General features: G+C 37.6%; 2 protein-coding genes across 2 annotated transcripts in view; one reads left to right on the forward strand and one right to left on the reverse strand.

Annotated features, from left to right (window-relative positions):
* The window catches only part of LOC140172012 (kelch-like protein 7), a 34,083-nt gene extending 27,829 nt beyond the window's left edge, over positions 1-6,254 (reverse strand). Inside the window, exons 1-3 of the mRNA XM_072195363.1 lie at positions 5,586-6,254; positions 3,190-3,456; positions 890-1,169 (exon numbers count right to left, since the gene is read on the reverse strand). Coding sequence (XP_072051464.1) covers positions 890-1,169; positions 3,190-3,456; positions 5,586-6,254 — 1,216 coding nt within the window. The remainder of the gene's footprint in view (positions 1-889; positions 1,170-3,189; positions 3,457-5,585) is intronic.
* The window catches only part of LOC140146681 (L-methionine gamma-lyase-like), a 61,452-nt gene extending 44,023 nt beyond the window's left edge, over positions 1-17,429 (forward strand). The window contains exons 7-10 of the mRNA XM_072168551.1: positions 11,431-11,544; positions 12,137-12,271; positions 13,917-14,065; positions 17,211-17,429. Of these exons, the coding sequence (XP_072024652.1) occupies positions 11,431-11,544; positions 12,137-12,271; positions 13,917-14,065; positions 17,211-17,289 (477 nt within the window). The 3' untranslated portion in view covers positions 17,290-17,429. The remainder of the gene's footprint in view (positions 1-11,430; positions 11,545-12,136; positions 12,272-13,916; positions 14,066-17,210) is intronic.
* The last annotated feature ends 747 nt before the right edge of the window (positions 17,430-18,176 follow it).

Raw genomic sequence — 18,176 nt, forward strand, 5'->3', positions numbered from 1 at the left:
ATACTCTCATCCAATGACCCCATATTCTTGACATTTTGCTCTCACCGAATGCCCCTAACTGCGAAAGTGCCAGCCCTACACTTATATCCATTTCATATTGAAGTGCCCCCCCGGCCTAGATATAAACTGAACTGAACTGATTATCCCGCCGTACTTTATGCTCAATCACTGCACATGGTATCTGTAATACGAGCTGCTAGTAGTCTTCCAAGGTGCTTTGTGAGCTAGGCAAGCTATCACATTGGTGATACCGTCCATCACTAAAAGATCAATCTTAGACATGTAAGAAATCTTAGGTGTGTAAAATCTTAGGCGTCTGAGATTTCATTGGTCAATAATCAAATGCGCTTTAGATGATTGGCTGTTTGCATCTTAGACGTCTAAGATTGCATCTTAGACGTCAAGGTTAGGCGTATTATCTTAGGCGTATTTTGTTCGCGCGCGGAAACCTTTGACTTATTGAAGCAAAAATGACGAAATATGGTACAAACGTGGAATATATTCGCGCGAAGTGCACAAAAATGGGCACTTTTGAGGCTAAAATGGCCAAATATGAGGTTAATTTGGTCAGAAACCCACATACAGGCGTCAACATTGGGGCGAATGATTGTATGGACCATCCCCCCTGGCAAAATATTGGGGGATCTACGCCTATATTGCCAAAAATTAACATTTAAAAAATGTTTTGCTGTAGTGTTTTTTCATACATATCAATTTAAAACATGTTCATGCCTTCATATATCCTGACATTTAAATGTTATTAAAACATTTTGAATAAAACCAAAATGTGTAATAATTATGTTCATAACATTTTAAAAATATTTTTGTGTTTGCTAGGTAATTCTCACATTTTTCATACTAGAGTGATTTTTTTTTATTTGAGTCTTACCCTTCATGTAAATAAGTATAGTAGCGTCTCTTCTTCGCAGTATTGGAGCTAGAGTCGTCCACCTGTTATTGACATAGTCAAACATAAGAAACCGGGGATGCTTTAGCGTGCAATATTGGTAATTCAATCCTCTTGCAACAAACAGGTTTCCTTCAGCATTGCAGCAACTGTCTATACCATCATGGTCCTTCTCTGGTAGAGCTGGGAATTTCTTCAGTTTTACCCAGTCAGATGCTTGGGCATCATAGAATATAGTAGGCTTACCAATGCACAGAATAGCCTAAGAAAACAATATTTTACACTATATTAAAATAATGAAAAGCCATTGCATTTATATATCTGCACAGAAGCCCACCACATTGTAATTTGGCCATTAATGTCTATTATCAGAGACCAGAAACAGACTCATTTAAAATTGCATGCTAGTACAGTAGCTATTAAACAAAGCGGCCAACCCCTAAAATCAGTATACTCACATTTACTCAACAAAAAAATCATAACTTTAGCAGTAGTGGATCCAGGGGTATTTTAGGGTGTGCCCCTTGTATCATGATGCAAAGTCAGTCCAACTAGGAAAATTGTTGGATCTTACGTCCTAACATCTTCTCAGCCCCATATTTTGGGACCATTTATCAAATGACCTGGATCCACCACTGATTAGGTTTATTGTTTAGCATTTTCCCTATCAGTGTTTGTCAGTATTCTTTAAAATCGGTACAAAATACTGGTTCAAGAGATTTCAGTTCATAGGAACTGCAATCATGCAAATAATGTTAAAGTTGCCATATTTGGCAGACTCATTCCCCTTGATCATGTCACATATGTCTAACTTCGGCTCCGCTTGGCCGAAAATGAAAATTGGTCTGATTTTGTTGTAAATGGTCTCAAATTATTCATCTTGTTGCAAGAAATGAGAAAAAGAATAGTTATAACTCTCAAAATGTGCTTTCTTATTCAAGTAACTCAACAATAATTGTCAAGGCCAAATTAGAGTTCAATACAATTTAGTGGATATTGTCCTATTTCGCTTGATAACCACAAGGTAACAAAACATCCTACATTGGGAAAACTATTCTTTTTCTGATTTCTCATGGCAAAAGAAAAAGTTTGAGAACATTGTCAACAAAATTCGATCAATTTTCATTTTTGCTCATTGAGCCAAAATTTGATCTATGATGTCACAATGTTACCTGTTTGCACATAACTCCATAACCGAATGTTATAGATAGGTCAAGCTATACTTTTTCTGAATCCTTATGTCTAGATGAACACATTATTGTGTGTGAGCAACTTTGAACTTGACCACTGTGTTAAAGTTCAATGACCTTTTCCCACAAAATATGGGTGATGTTGAAATGGCTCCATAGCCTATAATGATTAGCTCTATAAGTACAGTATCTCTGCCAGATATGGCCAATTTAACATGATTTTCATATACACGATGGTTACAGTCTATTGGACTATAGTGGAAAACAATAGAGGCAACTCTGTTATGTTTTACTTTCTGTATTTTCTTACCTTAGCTACTTTGAATGGCAAATAATGCTATGAGCAAGAATAACACTTGTTCAGTTTAAATATTTTGAATTGCGTAACAATTAGGGGCTCGATCAGTGCAATAAATATGAGCCCTGGGCTAGATTGTGAGGGGGTAAGGGTAGAGAGCAATTTTTGGTAGGTTGAAAGGGGGAGCAAGCAATTTTGGTACACATTTATGAGGCATAAGGAGTAGGAAAACAGTGAGTTACGACCTCCAAAGCATGGCGGATGAACAGAGGAGAAGGGAAATGGTGGTCATTTCACCCTGTAGAAGGCTACAGTATTAGCCTAGAGGTAGAGGGTGGTCATGTAGTTTGGTGTGCTAGGCTATCGGTGGGAAGGTTGTAAGATCATGAGCTTTCTCATTTATCCTCTATCCCACTCATTGTGGCCCTAAACGTGCAGACATCACAGTGGGTGCATAGCATGCTGTGTTTCGGAGAGTCACGTAAAATAGTGGTCCCATATGTACCAGAAGAGCAATATCTGAACATGTAAAAGTTGCAGGCCTTTTCGTAAAGAGCAGCGGATCAGCCTGGGCCTGTTGTCTGTCACACTCAGCATTGAGGTCAACTTGCGCTGTCCTTTGGGGTTTGGCAGCATATCAACCCGTGGCGCGCTTTGAGGAATCTGACTATTCAGAAAGCGTGGATAAATGCCGTTTTATTATTATTATTATGTTCATATGCCATATGCCACAACTTGGGCCTAACCTGGTTATCATGACGACGATGGCCTTGTTCTTCTCTACATTTACTTACATTCATGGTTGTCCTTGTAGCAAACAAGCTAGCCTCTTGGGCATATAGAGGTGGGTCATTCGGAAGTTTGGAGTCCAACATCTTCATTACAGTAGAGATCCGCTGTTTGCATTCTGGAATGGCATACAAATCTGGTGATTCGAACACCGTCGTGGAGAAATGACCTATTGGTACTATCCCCAGTCTGATTTTACTGAAGAGAGATGGTGCCAACTTTTTCCGGTGTTCCCAGTCATGTTTTAACCAAGCCAATGTTGCATCAAATACCTATTTATCATGGAAGAAATAAAAGATGTACAATGTTCATATTGTTCAAGGGTGATAAAGGGACATTCATGATACCAGTATCGCAGGGGCCAGTCTTGGGGATACATATATGGATGCATTTGTAATCATCTGCAAACAGGAGCTAAACAGGGACTTATTTATGAGAGATACCCTACATTCCAAACAGTGTGCAATGGGCTGCAAATAATGTAAATAAAAATTGAGAACGTGTCATCGGTTATAGTATAGACGAATCCGACGAGCCACATGCCTATACTTCGCTGGCGGCCATAGCTGGGGGCCATCCATCCATTTTACCCGACGCCAGTATCATAGGCGTGCAGCGTTTACCACTCCCATGACGCAGTGCAAGTACTACGTGCTCCAATGCGCTTGCGATATAGTGGGCGTCTTGGATCGCAATCCAAACCCACTAAGCTAGTTTGGCGTGGATGGCCCCCAGCTATTGCTGACTTAATCCTGACCATCACTTGGCTTGTTGGATTTGTCTATAGAGGCTATGCATTCAAAAGTGCTCTATTTAACAGTTTCATAGGACAGATGTTTCAAATGAACACATCATATCGCCGATTGCAACACATAATTTTTAGAAGGTCATCTGGGGTCACCCAGGGGTCATCAGAGGTCAAATTAGTAAAAACTGTCGTATGGGCATGAAACTTGGTGGGTACAGTCCAACATTTACTGATTTAGAGCCAAATTTGTGAAAGGTTATTTTGGGGTCATCCAGAGGTCATCTGAGATCAAATTAGTATAAACTGTCATATGGGCATAAAACTTGGTGGGTACAGTCACCATCAGCCATCATCCGAGGTCAAATTCAGTCGGCCCTTGAGGCTTGAAACTTTGTATCAACTTTTGAGTGCCACATCGCTCCCTTCGGTGGAAGCATCATGGTCGACGCTGTGCGTTGAAAACTGCGACATTCGAGAACGGCTGTCCATCTAGTTAGCAACTTCTTGCATTTCAAAAGTTTGTTTTACACTTAATATTATTAATATACATGGCTTTTTTTAAATTCTAAGCTATGAAGAGAATTCAGAGAGAATGCAGTTTCCATGGTAGCAGCCATTTATGCTAATTCTAAAGCAAATTTCACCAGTAAAATTGAGCAAATTCCTGGTAAAATTGACAAAAAATGGGAGTAAATGGCTATTTCCATGGAAGCTGCCCTGTATATCAATTATATAATGTGTAATTCAAACTTTTGTAATACAAAACATTTTGGTCAAAAACCATAGGTCACAGAAAATCGTCGTGATTGACTTTTTTCATCCAAACATCCATCTTATAAATTGATACACTTTCCATGATGTATAAGTCATTTAAAAAAAAAAATTCCCTTGTAAAAATTACATTTTTTGGTCAAAAATCACAAAAAATGGCATTTTCACCCATAAATGAAATGTATTGAATTAAGTGATGATTTTGTTCATAGATTAAAGTATTCACTTGCCATGTATTTTGCATAACAAATATGAAGTTTCTACTCCATTTAATTTGAAAAGAAAAAGCTAGTTAAAATGTAACATTTTTGGGTAAAAAATGACCAAAATTAAATAGCATGGCCTTGGCCATAGAAACGGAATAGAACGCACAGGTTACAAATTTGACATTATGGCAGGAAAGATTCTCCAGACTCTTCTGAACATATTGAATTATGATTTGTCCATTTAATACATCTGCCCAACAATGCAAAAAGTTCAGGGGACTGGCCCCTCTACTGTAAGGCAGAAATCATATTTTGTGCCTTGAATGTATGTGAATACAAAACCCACCCAAGTCCATCGAAAGTGATTTGAGAAAACTAAAAAACAAATGTGTATCATACATGGGTATAGCCATGTTGCCTTTAACATGCTCAATAGACACATGTAGAGGGTGGATTTTATACATAAGATAGACCTAACAATTTCCCATGCTTAACTCAATTTGGCCAAAGTATGGACTTGGGTGGGTTTTGTACTCATATATTCAATTGGTTGATCCCAAATAATAAGCCCAATTTAAAAGTGATTATTTCATGAGGATGAAATAGGCTTTTCAATAGACATCAAAACTGATTGGTACCAATCATTTTAATATGGCCTGTATACTGCTGTACTTACCTCTTTTTCATCTGTCAAGTCAGCTCTTTCCAACATCTCCTCCATGAGGTCAGCAGTCATGTGTGCAACAAACAGTTCAGATGCCTTGAAATTCTTAGCCAAATAGTCTTTACAGCTTATCTTGAGATCATTAAGACCAAACACATTTGCTCTGGTGAGAACCTCCAATGCTACCTTGACATCAAGTCCTTGAGCATCAAATTCATCCTCTACAAAACCAATGCACCGATCCATTGCATAGTCAAACTGAATATAATGCGCCATATCCATGATACTTAAAACGGTATCCTTAGTGACATGTAATAAACCTGAGTACGCAAAATCTAGTAGAACCTTGAATGTGTCTGGTTCACCATCTTTGATAGTTGCCTCAGACTGTTGACTCTCTTGAAAACCTGATGTGAACATGGTCTGGAAATATTTGCTGGTAGCTGCTAGGACAATCTTATGGGCATGGAAGGTTGTGTCCTGAATTTTGATGGCAACATCACAGAGAGTCTTCTTCTTTTGCAACTCATACATTCCGTGGAAGGCATGGAAGAGTTGTTGAAGGATGGCTCTGTTATCTTGTTGGTCGAAAATGTCATCTGGTATCCAGGAAGGTACTGCGGTGCCCTCCCAGGCCGAGTCCTCTTGAGAAGTTGATGAAGTTTGACTGGTGCTCTCCATCTTAAACTCTCTGTAAATGAACCATGGGCAGAGTTCCAAATGAAAATCTCAGTAAACACAGAAAACTTTTAATATAAAGGGTATAAAAACGTTTAACAATGAAGTGGGTGTTGATAAAATAAAAGAATTAAATGTCTTATTTGAGTCAACATATGCCTGGTACCAAATGATTTTGATTTCAAGTTAAACAAACTGAAAGTAAAACAAATAACACATGTGTAATTGTTTGGAGCTTTCCTTACGTAGTTTGTATTTTAAAAAAAAAGTTTGCACTTCTTACCTTAAATGCAAAATTAAATTAAGAAATTTAAACACAACTTGAAAAATCGAAAGAAATTAAATACAACATGAAAATAATGTTAGATAGAAAGAAAAAGAGCAAGGTACACCAACTTGACGTGGGGAAACAAGTAAAATACAGACTAGACTGTTCTTCAGAGGGGGGACAAAAACAGCAAATGTAGGCATTAGAAGTAGGTAATGTTTGATAGCCAAATATTACCACTTCCAAGGCCCATAGAACTGCTAAATCTGTATAAAATTAACAACATGAATCAATGGGAATACAAAAGTGCACTAGAACAAGTGATGAAAATCACTGTGCGCGCACATGCACAGATACGATAAATCAAACAACCAATGTAGGTAGGCACAAAAACAGGCAAAGTTTGATGGCCAAAAATGGCAAATTCCAAAGTGTCACAAAAACAGTACAGAAGTACACTGAAAGTGATGAAAATCACTGTTCACATAGCAGATAAACAAAATCAAACAGACAAAAAACAACAGATGTTTCCAGCAGATAAACCGCTCTTCTTCAGGGACAGACAACAAAATATAAAAGCCAACAACAAAAACTACATGCTGTAGTTTAAAAACAAATTCAAGTCAAAAACTGAAGGCAAGTTCGATAGAACTCAGTAGCAAACAAGACAACAAGCTCAGAGCAAAATAAGTTGTGTCTTAAATCAATGAAAGCCAAGTTCACTCTATTTAGAGATTTAACACTAAATGTCTGAAACTGTTTGTCTTTCATATTATATATTGGAACCTCAATAACGTAAAATTGTCAGCTAGGACCTAATTTTAATTTGTACAGGATTTCATGTTATCACGATGATCTTTATAATGTATAAAATAATTATATCCTTGGGACTTGAAAAGCGTTTTTGTTATCAGGAATTGTGTTTTAACAGATTTTTTGTTTCTACTGTATATCTTGAGCATGTTGAGTGGTAAAAAATAATTAGCATATATAATAATTAATGATTCCATTATTAATAGGTAGAAGTAGCATTATATTTGGTAATAACAAGCTATACTCACATCAACACCACACTTGACAAAATAAAACTGTACCAATGAAACTTGAATAACACAAAAACCAGCAGAGTGAAATCAAACCAGCGCAATTTGGTTGGCACTACACGATTATTGTCCAGAACAGTAGCTGCGAACAGTCTGCTATCATGATCATGGCTATGTGCCAATATCAAGCAGGAAACGGTTTACTCAAACATGTATTTTTCAACCTGTTGCACTTTGGACCAGTATCTGTATCAGGCAGGGTATCAGGTCTATATGTGTCATGATATGCTCCAATCAGACCAAAGTCATCAATAATGAATTTGAGACTTTAAGGCAAAGAAGGAGCAACAAACGTATACAATACAATGAAAGTTTAAGAAGAAATAATTAATAAATAGTTTATAACTTAGGAACCATGTATGCCATAGGTATCAAGTGAATTAGAAATAGAAATAGACTCAATTACAGAATTTCAGACTTTGGCCTGAGTGGATCAGATCTTACTACATATAATGCTGGAATTTTTGCAATTGTTTGTTTAGCTTTATGCAAATAATCTCAATTTCCAGAAAGTATATTCACTTGAAAATTATCATGCAATATTGTCATTTGCTTATGGATAACAAATATGGAACTAGACTGTGTTACGTCATCATGATTGCATGGGTGCATGCACCTATTGTCTGATGCTGTAGATGAGTTGACTTCTGACGTCAATGTCTGACAGTATGTGCACGCATCATCACAATTTCCATTGTTTTTTGCCCGCAGTATGCGCGTGCATGATCATATTTTGTTCAGGGCTTGTGTTTTTAAAAATCCCGCCACATCACAATAAGGCTATTTAACAGTGTAGTGGTTGCATGGGGTTCACTCAAGCATATCGATATACCAGTCCCTTGCCTTTGTTGATAAACATTGAGGTCACCTCATCTATAGCTTTGGAGTTAAAATACATACTTCAGAGTACTATAATGTATACTATTCTTGCACATGCTGGTTGCATAGATACTAGGATATATACGAGTACATGTGAGAGTGCAAATCGTAGAATTATATACCTCGGTAATATTCAGTAGCTGTAAGAATCATAGATATGACTGGTGTGCAGCGATGATCAATTACTCTCACGATCTACGGGAGGGGGGCTATGGGTCTGCACATTTTGTTGCAAAATTCATGGTGATTAGTTCATTAGCTGATAACACCTGGGCTTAGGTCAGGCTTTCTCAAGCACATGAACTTACAGGTGTATTTTGTGTAGTCTTTGTCAAAGACTCCTGTGATTTATACTGAAGGGGGAGGGCTATGGGTCTACCCATTTTGCTGCCTTAACAAAATTCATGGTGATAAGTCCATTAGTTGATAACACAACTCAAACCTTGGCTTATAGGTTAGGTTTTCTCAAGCACACATACACACACTTGTGATTTAGTCTTTGTGAAAGAGCCTCCCAACATATGGGCTATACTGTCAGGTCTGTACATCTTGTTGCCTTAACAAAATTCATGGTTACCAATTCATTTAGATGATTACAACATCAAACATTGGCTTAACCCTAACTGAATCAGGGGCTTTTTGGTGAGGGGAAGGAAGGAAGAAAGAAAGGAAAACTTTTTTTCTTGGGTGCGGTTTTGAACTACAGACCGCTCAGGTTCCAGATATGTGCACATGGATTGCTTGCCACCCTGGCCGGGCAAACTTTGCGTGCCCATATGTGTGTTTGCATGATGAGGTAATTGCGTCACGTGGGGTACCTGTGCTTGCAGATGTTTTGTGCAGTGAGGTTTGGTTCGGTTAGGGTTAAAATTCAGTAAAGTTTGCTCTAGTAGACTAGCACACATTCATATTGGTGCATTTTATGTGCATGTCCCTTGAATTACACTTTTACATTTTACTATTTAATTATTTACTTTTTATCTTCATTTTAAATAACATTAATGATGGTAATTCCCCTATGGTCTACTGACCTTGTAATACCATGACAATTTTTTACCAAAATTTGCAATTTCCACCTTCATTTACCTCTGTTTACATTTCAGACCAAAATTCACATCATTTTTGGGAAATTGTATAATTTTCTTTTCATCATTGACATTCCTAAGGCAGTATTTCTGTTATCCAGTGTGTTGTAATTTCATTATGTCATATACATGAACACTGCATCATTTGTTTTATTCTCTCACATGTCTTTCTTCCATAATTTGTCAGTATTATTCTTTAGCAGCACACTTGGGCTCTTTCATAAAAGTCACTTTATTTAATGCCCATGTTGCCCATGGGCACCGCCATATCAAAACCACCAAGAGATCAGTTGATGTACCACAATGTTAACATGCTAACACAATGATATCATCGCAATTACTAAAAGTTTATAAAGCTAATTCATTACATATTGAGAGATTCTGAAATTTTCATGTTTTCAAGAACTAAATTTTGAAAGTATTTCCTAACAGAAAAACATGAAAAAGGTTATCGACGAAAACTCTTACAATAACACTACGAAGTTGCAAAAAACAAACAAATTTGCTTGAAAAATCTGGACATACATGTCACTTTTCCATTGAAATCCAAAGGAAGGCCACTTGATGTGTCAAATATTACTTTTCCACTTAAGCTGTAAATAGTCGTGTTCACATTTTGAGTTACACCCGGCATAAACTTTTGCTAACATTGATCAAAATTCCACAAATAATTTCCCTACTCCTACCGCGTATCCACACCTAGCCTACTCCTAGCACTACGCCGACTAGTTCCACCAAGCATTCACTTCTGGTCGGCGTAAACATTGGCTACCACTTCAGTGTTTCTGTGACCTTTTATCAACCATGCCATATGTAATTTCTTAGTTCCAATAAAGGTCAAACTTACTCCGGGTGCCAGGCGTAATCTGCGTTTACATTGCAACTAACGCCTGGTGGAGGTGCACCCAGATTGCTTCTCCTGACTTTCGTCGGACGTACGCCTGGCGGAACTTACGCTGACCATCGTTCACACTGCACCTACTCCTGGCAGCGCCTACCGCTAGTCCTAGCAACTTGCGCTGACCAAGTTCCGCCGGGCGTACGTCCGACAATGTCTGCTCCCATCTGGTCACATGGGCATTAAATAAAGTGCGTTTTATAAAAATTAAAATAACCTAAGCTCGCTGTTTAGTCTCTCTCTCATTCTTTCACTCTTCTGGATCTTCCTTCCCTCTGTTTCAATTTTACCTTTTGACTTTCATTTCCTCTTCTTTATACCTTGATCTCCAGTAGGGGGAAAAGGGTCCCCTAGATAGCTCTATCCAGGCTGGCCAGCTCCAACTACCAGGCAGAAATCGACCAGAATTGTAAAATATATTTTGGCAAACATTTTGTGTCAACTCTTTATATCATTATGTTCAAATGTTTTGCATCTAGTCCTCAAAAATGTTTTTAGAATGTTATTAATACAACGGTTTCTGTAAAATGTTTATGTTTGCCAAGTCTTTGTTTGCCTTTCCTTCCCTATGTATGTCTCTTCTCTCCCCCCCCCTCTCTACTTGTTCGCCTTTTCACTTATTCTATCATTTTTCTTTCCTCTGACAAAATCTTTAGGTATTACATAATTACATAATCCATTCAGTGGTGGTGCCAGATTTTTTTCTTTGGGGGGGGGAAGGGGTGGTGAATTTCAGGGGGCAAAAGCAACAAATTTTGTGCAAAAAATATGTAAAAGTGGAAATTGACCTAATTTTGGGTTTTTACTGGGGGGCAACAGTGGGTCAAGAGCTCTGACTGGGTGCACTTTCCCCCATGCCCCCCTCCCCCTGTGGCGCCACCACTGAATTAATTCATAAAGTCTTTTGTTCAGTGATTAATTTTCAGTAATATGATTTATATTTCAGTCCCCATTTGATGCCTTCTTGGTTCTGCGAGGACTTCGAACCTTACCTGTGAGAATGGGAAAACACTGCAGTAATGCTATGAAGATTGCACAATTCCTGGAACAACATCCAAAGGTATCATGTTACATAAATAGTAATACTTTGTCTACAGTCAGTCTACTCTGAAGTACAAAGTACAGACACGGACGCACACATAGTGCCGACTTTGAAGGCAAGCATAATTGCAGCAGAGACGCAGTACTACGCACTGTTAACACACTGTATACGCACGCCTTGTTACTTTGTGGACATACTGTAATTGGGAGTTGAAAGTGGCGAAGGTGTGTGTGTATTTCACTGTTTGAATCATCAAATCATGTGCCTCAAAGTTGGGGGTTGTGTTTTCGGTTATTATCAATGAGCTCTTTTTCTATACCAATTTGGGTGTATGGTTGTGTATGGATGTATAATATTTTTCAAAATTTACACCCAAAATTTACCAATTTTGCCCAACTGTAGGTCACATTTTTAGGAATTAGACTTAACGGTTCCGGAAAAGTTGAAAAAACTTTGGCAATTTTAATTACATTTGATTAAAGTTTGAATTTTGCGGGGATTTTGAAACGGAGATATGTTCAAATTTTTGAGTATCCGATTATCATATAAAACATAGCGAATCACTAACATTCTTCCTTCATATATTGAACACACCCCATTCATCCTGCAGATTACGAGTGTGTACTACCCCGGGTTGCCATCCCATCCTCAGCACGAGGTTGCCAAGAAGCAGATGAAGGATTATGGAGGCATGGTGGTCTTTGAGGTGGCAGGTGGGCTAAATGCTGCAAAGACTTTTGTGGAGGTGAGTACCTGAATTTATTCCAAAGGTTTTAATAACATTTAAGGGATCAGATATCAATGTTTGCACAGTATTTTTTGTGAGACATGAGTGCAAATTAGTCATATCGAATTGCATTCTGAATACAAGGAATGTCCTTCTGATATCAAGTAATTTAGATTTTTTTTAAATTGGCAATATAAAATACATTTTATGGCAAATTTTTAAAAATTTATATTTTTGTTTATTTTTCATATTTAACAGTACTTGAAGTGAATAAATCTACTGATATGTACTTAAAGCATGTAGCTGCGAGGAAAAGCCGAAGATTTGTTGAAAATTTTGACCTTTTGTATAGAAGATACACATTCCCCCCCCCCCCAAGACCTAAATTTTTGAGGGCTTTTGGGGAAAAAATGTACATCTTCAATACGAAAAGTCAACATTTTCAAATGATCATCGGACTTTCCCAGCTACGTACACTTTAAGTAAATATCATTATATTTATTAATTTTATTTTGAGGACTGCTAAATATCAAAAATATCAATTTATAATAATTTCTCATAAAATTTTTATTATATCACAAATTTCATAAAATCAAAAATTATTTGATATCAGTTCTTTGTATTCAAAATGCAATTCGATATGTCTGATGTGCTCTCAGGTGCCACAAAAAATACTGTGTAAAGGTGAGTGACAGACCTCTTAAATGTCGGGTAATATAAAGATCATGAATACATTTTAAAAATGTTATTGTACAATATTTTGGACAAACATTTTTTATCAAAATATTTTGTCAACAGTTAAATAACATTCTATCAGAATGTTTTGCATCATGTTTTGAAGAATGTTTTATGAATGTTAGTAAAACGTTTTTATACCCTTCATAAAACCAAACATTCAAAATGTATGTGAAACATTGTGTGTTTGCTGGTAGTTATTATGTTGACCTGGTTGCCATGTATATAGGTGGACTTTTTTTTTGGCAAACCTTGAGATTTTTGGTCCCTCCAGAATTCTCTTCCTCCCTTCATACACAGACCTGTAGGCCTAGCCAGGATTTGTTTTTGTGCTTGGCATGCAAGACTTCAAAATTGACTTCTTTCAGGAACAAATGCACCTCTATCTAACACATGGACTTTGAGCCCCCAAAAGTGGACATTTTCAATAAAGAATGACTTTTTGGTGAATTGGGGGTTGGTTGACCCCTGGCTATGAGCCTACCTATAAACCCCAAAGAATGTTCTAGTATAAACTTTGGTGGGGTTATTTGACTGTATTAAAAAAAGAAGCACATAGTTAAACCCAATTTTGTCACAAAGACCTACGATATCAAAACTTGACCGGTGGTTGAACCGCTTTCCATCATTTAGAACAATAGAAACCGGCTTCAAATGTATGGAACCACCAGGAACCGGTGGTTGAGTTTTGATTTCATCCCTAAGATGCACCCTGCTTCAAATGATAGAATAAAGGTCAGATGGAAATCAGTGTGTCACTTATGATTCAAGCATAAAATGAAAAAGTAACATTATCACATGACCAATTGAAAAGCTTAGATGCAAAACATGATGTATGTCATTCTCAAACTTTTTAACTTTTAAATTTATTGATGCATCCTCGTAAAAATCCCCACTTTCACAGTAACTTTATTTGCTTGTATTGTAGTCAGTGTATCTTATCAACCTTGCTGTGTCTTTGGGAGGAACAGAGAGTTTGATTGAACATCCGGCTTCTATGACACATGGGGCATGGACCGGTATTACAGATGAAGAAAGAAGGAGTACAGGTATCAGTGATGGACTGATTAGGTTTAGGTAAGTCTGAGGTTGTTTTAGCAAGGAAGAATAGGAGGGAATGAGTGGGGGAAGAAATAAGACATTTATTGAACATCAGGCTTCTATGACACATGGGGCATGGACCGGTATTACAGATGAAGAAAGGAGCACAGGTATCAGTGATGGACTGATTAGGTTAAGGCAAGTCTGGCTTTGTTTTAGCCAAGGAAGAATGGGAGGGAATGAGTGAAGGAACTCCGAGAAAAGAATAAGACAGTAGACATCTATGATGCATATGGGGAAGGCCGGTATCACAGATGAAGAAAGAAGGAGCACAGGTATCAGTGATGGACTGATTAGGTTAAGGCAAGTCTGGGGTTGTTTTAACTAAGGAAGAATGGAGAATGGGAGGGAATGAGTGGGGAAAGGAATAATACATTTTACTGAACATCTTTTTACGGAACGGCTTCTATGACCCAAGCGGCATGGACCATTACTGCTTGTAGACAGGAAGTTTGCTAAGGTAACCTTCATGCTAAAGATGGTCTTCCTGTACTTTTGAATGGGAAAGCAGTCAATTTTAGACCAAATTTTGTGAAAGTTTGTGAGTCTAGTACAAGACTTTCCCAGTGCAATGTATTTCAGTGTTATTAGCACCATTGCAGTGGGATTAATGAACGGCCACTCACCATGCTCACATTAGAGGTATTGCAGACCATTTTCAGAGTGTGCTTGAACAATGGTCATCATTTTTTTTACTTGAATAATAAAAGAACTGATTTCTAGAGATTTTTTTTAATTGATGTCATTATGTAGAAGGAAACACATTTAAGTTGTACAACCAGATCAACAGCCTCATCCTTCCCTCACCTATTCCCCCTCATCAACACTGAGATTTTGGGATCAGAAGAAAGCTTATATTGTCCCAAGATATTTTAATGCCATAAAGTTATATTTTGGGTTTTGGTTTAGGTAAAATGTTTTAATAATATTAAAATGGCAGATTATATAAAGGTCATGAAAATGTTTTAAAACGTTTTGTATGGAAACACACTACAACAGTATTTTAAAAATGTTTTCAAAACGTTATTGTAAACTATTTTTGCAAACCTTTTTGCAAAAATATTTTTTAACACTTAAATAACATTATGTTTAAAATATTTGCACCCAGCAAACGCAGAAATGTTCTTGACATGTTTTTTTTTTTCAAAATACTTTAATAACATTTAAATGTCGGGTTATATAAAGGTCATGAAAACGTTTTTAAAATGTTATGGCAAATATTTTGGGCAAACATTTTTGCAAAATATTTTTTCAACCCAAAAATAACATTCTGTATAAAATGTTTTGTATCAAGTTTTCAAAAATGTTTTTATGCCTTTATGCCTCCACCGGAGGTATTATGTTTCCTGGTTGTCCGTCCGTCCGTCCATCTGTCCGTCCGTCCGTCCGTCCGAGCTTGCGGGTGCAATATCTCGGAACTGATAAGATGTACAGTGATGCAATTTGGTGGAGGGATGGTCATTGGCGGTCTTCAAATTCCAGTAGGTTTGGTTAGTGGGTCAAGGTCACCCAAGGTCATCTAGGGGTCATCTGAGGTCAAACTGGCAAAAAGCGTCGTATGGGCATGAAACTTGGTGGGTACTGTAAACATTTAGAACCAGATTTTTGAGGGTCATTTTGGGGTCATCCGGGGTCACCCAGGGGTCATCTGAGGTCAAATAACTTAAAACTGTCGTATGGGCATGAACCTTGGTGGGTACTGTAAACATTTAGAAACAAATTTTTGAGGGTCATTTTGGGGTCATCCGGGGTCACCCAGGGGTCATTTGAGGTCAAATAACTTAAAACTGTCGTATGGGCATGAAACTTGGTGGGTACAGTCAACATTTAGAGTCAAATTTTGGACGGTCTTTTGGGGGTCATCCGGGGTCACCCAGGGGTCATCGGAGGTCAAATAACTTAAAACTGTCATATGGGCATGAAACTTGGTGGGTACAATCAACATTTAGAGTCAAATTTTTGGACGGTCTTTTCAGGGTCATCAGGGGTCACCCAGGGGTCATCTGAGGTCAAATAACTTAAAACTGTCATATGGGCATGAGACAAAATGGGTCAAGGATCTTTCATTTGTTACACTTTTTCTAAAAACCTACACTGTCATCTAGAGATGGCCAGTTCCTAGTGAAATTGCACCAGTTAAAATGATACGCGTCAAGGTGGAGGCATTGCGGCCGACGCTTTGCGTCGAGAACCGCAAGTCGAGAACCGCTCTAGTTATTTAATGTTATTAAAACGTTTTTATACCTTTTATATAACCCGACATTTAAACGTTTTCTGTAAAACATTTTGTGTTTGCTGGGCAGTAGGTTTTTTAATGTTATGAAAACGTTTTATACCCATTATATACCATTTATATAACCTGACATTTAAACATTTTCTGACATCCTTTTTTAAACTTTTCCGAATGTTTTCGAAAACGTTTTGTGCTTGCTGGGAACCTCCATCAGAAGTATGTACTATGAGGCATTCTTATTCAATGGGTGCGTCTTGTAAAGAATTCACGTAATTTGATTGGTTTTCTGGTGTATAATATCTCACAATAGTTGATAGTGATATTAGTCAGGGCGCGCGCCACCACGCAACGGCGGCACGCTTGTTGCTCCTCAACGATCGCCGATAATGCGTTCGCGTAATACACGTGCGAGAACTAAGAACGCGATTCGGCGGCTTAGATGTTCGTGATGGTTTCATTCATTTAAAACAACAGGGATGTCCTCACAAAAGTAACTTTATTTTTTTCTGAAAAAAGGCAGTTTTTCTCGCAAAAATTACATTAAAACTGAATAAGAATAAGAATAAAAGATAGGATTTTGTCTTTTGCCTATCCAATATCGTGTCATAATGGATGGGCTGGCTGCGCCGGCATTTTTACTACTCAAAATATTGGCCAGCCCATCCATTATGACACGATATTGGATAGGCAAAAGACAAAATCCTATCATTTATTCTGTAATTGTTATACATGTTTTTGCTTATCATATCAAACTGCTGGAGCAATAACTCAAAATTTGGAAACAGATTAGATTATGTTATTGATTGGCCTCATTGTAAGATAGAAAAAGAATATGAACAAATTTGACCATCCACTTTAATGGTTTCATCATTTGTTTTCTCATTTCAGTATTGGGCTTGAAGATGCAGATGACCTGATTGCAGATTTAACACGAGCTTTGAACAAAGTGCAACTCCCTGAAGACTAAAACCAATCGCTGCCAATTCTACATAATCCATTCTAATTCTTTACAGATGAGCCTGTATGTTTTTAGACTAAGTGTAAATGGAATTTATAAACTCAACCCATAAAGTATCGAAACGATTATAGATGGTCAGATATATCGGGAACTGAATTATATAGCAAAAACTTATTTAATGTATATAAAGCGCAGCTTTCTTCTGCGCATTTTGATACCTCTTTTGCTGCTCTACGATATCATTTGGTCGAGTTATGGGCTCTTGAGTGGCTTCAAGTCGGATTTTGATAGTTGCACTTAGCTCCAAATGCGTTGTTCAGAGCATGTGACGACGAATCCAGGCAGTGATAGACAGTGATGGTGGGCACACCAAGTATTGAAATGTCAGCAGAAAGAGTTCATGAGATAAGTCAGAGATAAGTGAAGTATTGAAGTTGGAAGTCGAAGGAGTAAAATAAAGTTCATGGTTAAGTAAACAGAGCCCATCGGTGTCCTTTGTCTAGATTGTGTCTGTGTGTACACGACGAATGCATTTGGCTTGAATAGGAGCTAAGTGCAACTTTAAAAATCCGACCTAAAGCCACTCAAGCGCCCATAACTCGACCAAATGACATCGTAGAGCAACAAAAGAGGTATCAAAATGCACGGGAGAAAGCTGCACTTTATATACATTAAATAAGTTTTTGCTATATATTTCAGTTCCCGATATATCTGACCATCTATAATCGTTTCGATACTTTATGGGTTGAGTTTTATTACCTATCAGTATTTCTGTGTGGCACAGTTAAATGAGCTCTAGACTGTAAATATTGAGTGCGCTTCAACTCCCACTTGTTCTAATTTTTTGTTTTCTCAATTATTGCCTGTCACCTTTTGGTTGCCTTTTTGTTTGTATA

Source organism: Amphiura filiformis, chromosome 2 (genome assembly GCF_039555335.1).
Source record: "Amphiura filiformis chromosome 2, Afil_fr2py, whole genome shotgun sequence".
Classification (NCBI taxonomy): domain Eukaryota; kingdom Metazoa; phylum Echinodermata; class Ophiuroidea; order Amphilepidida; family Amphiuridae; genus Amphiura; species Amphiura filiformis.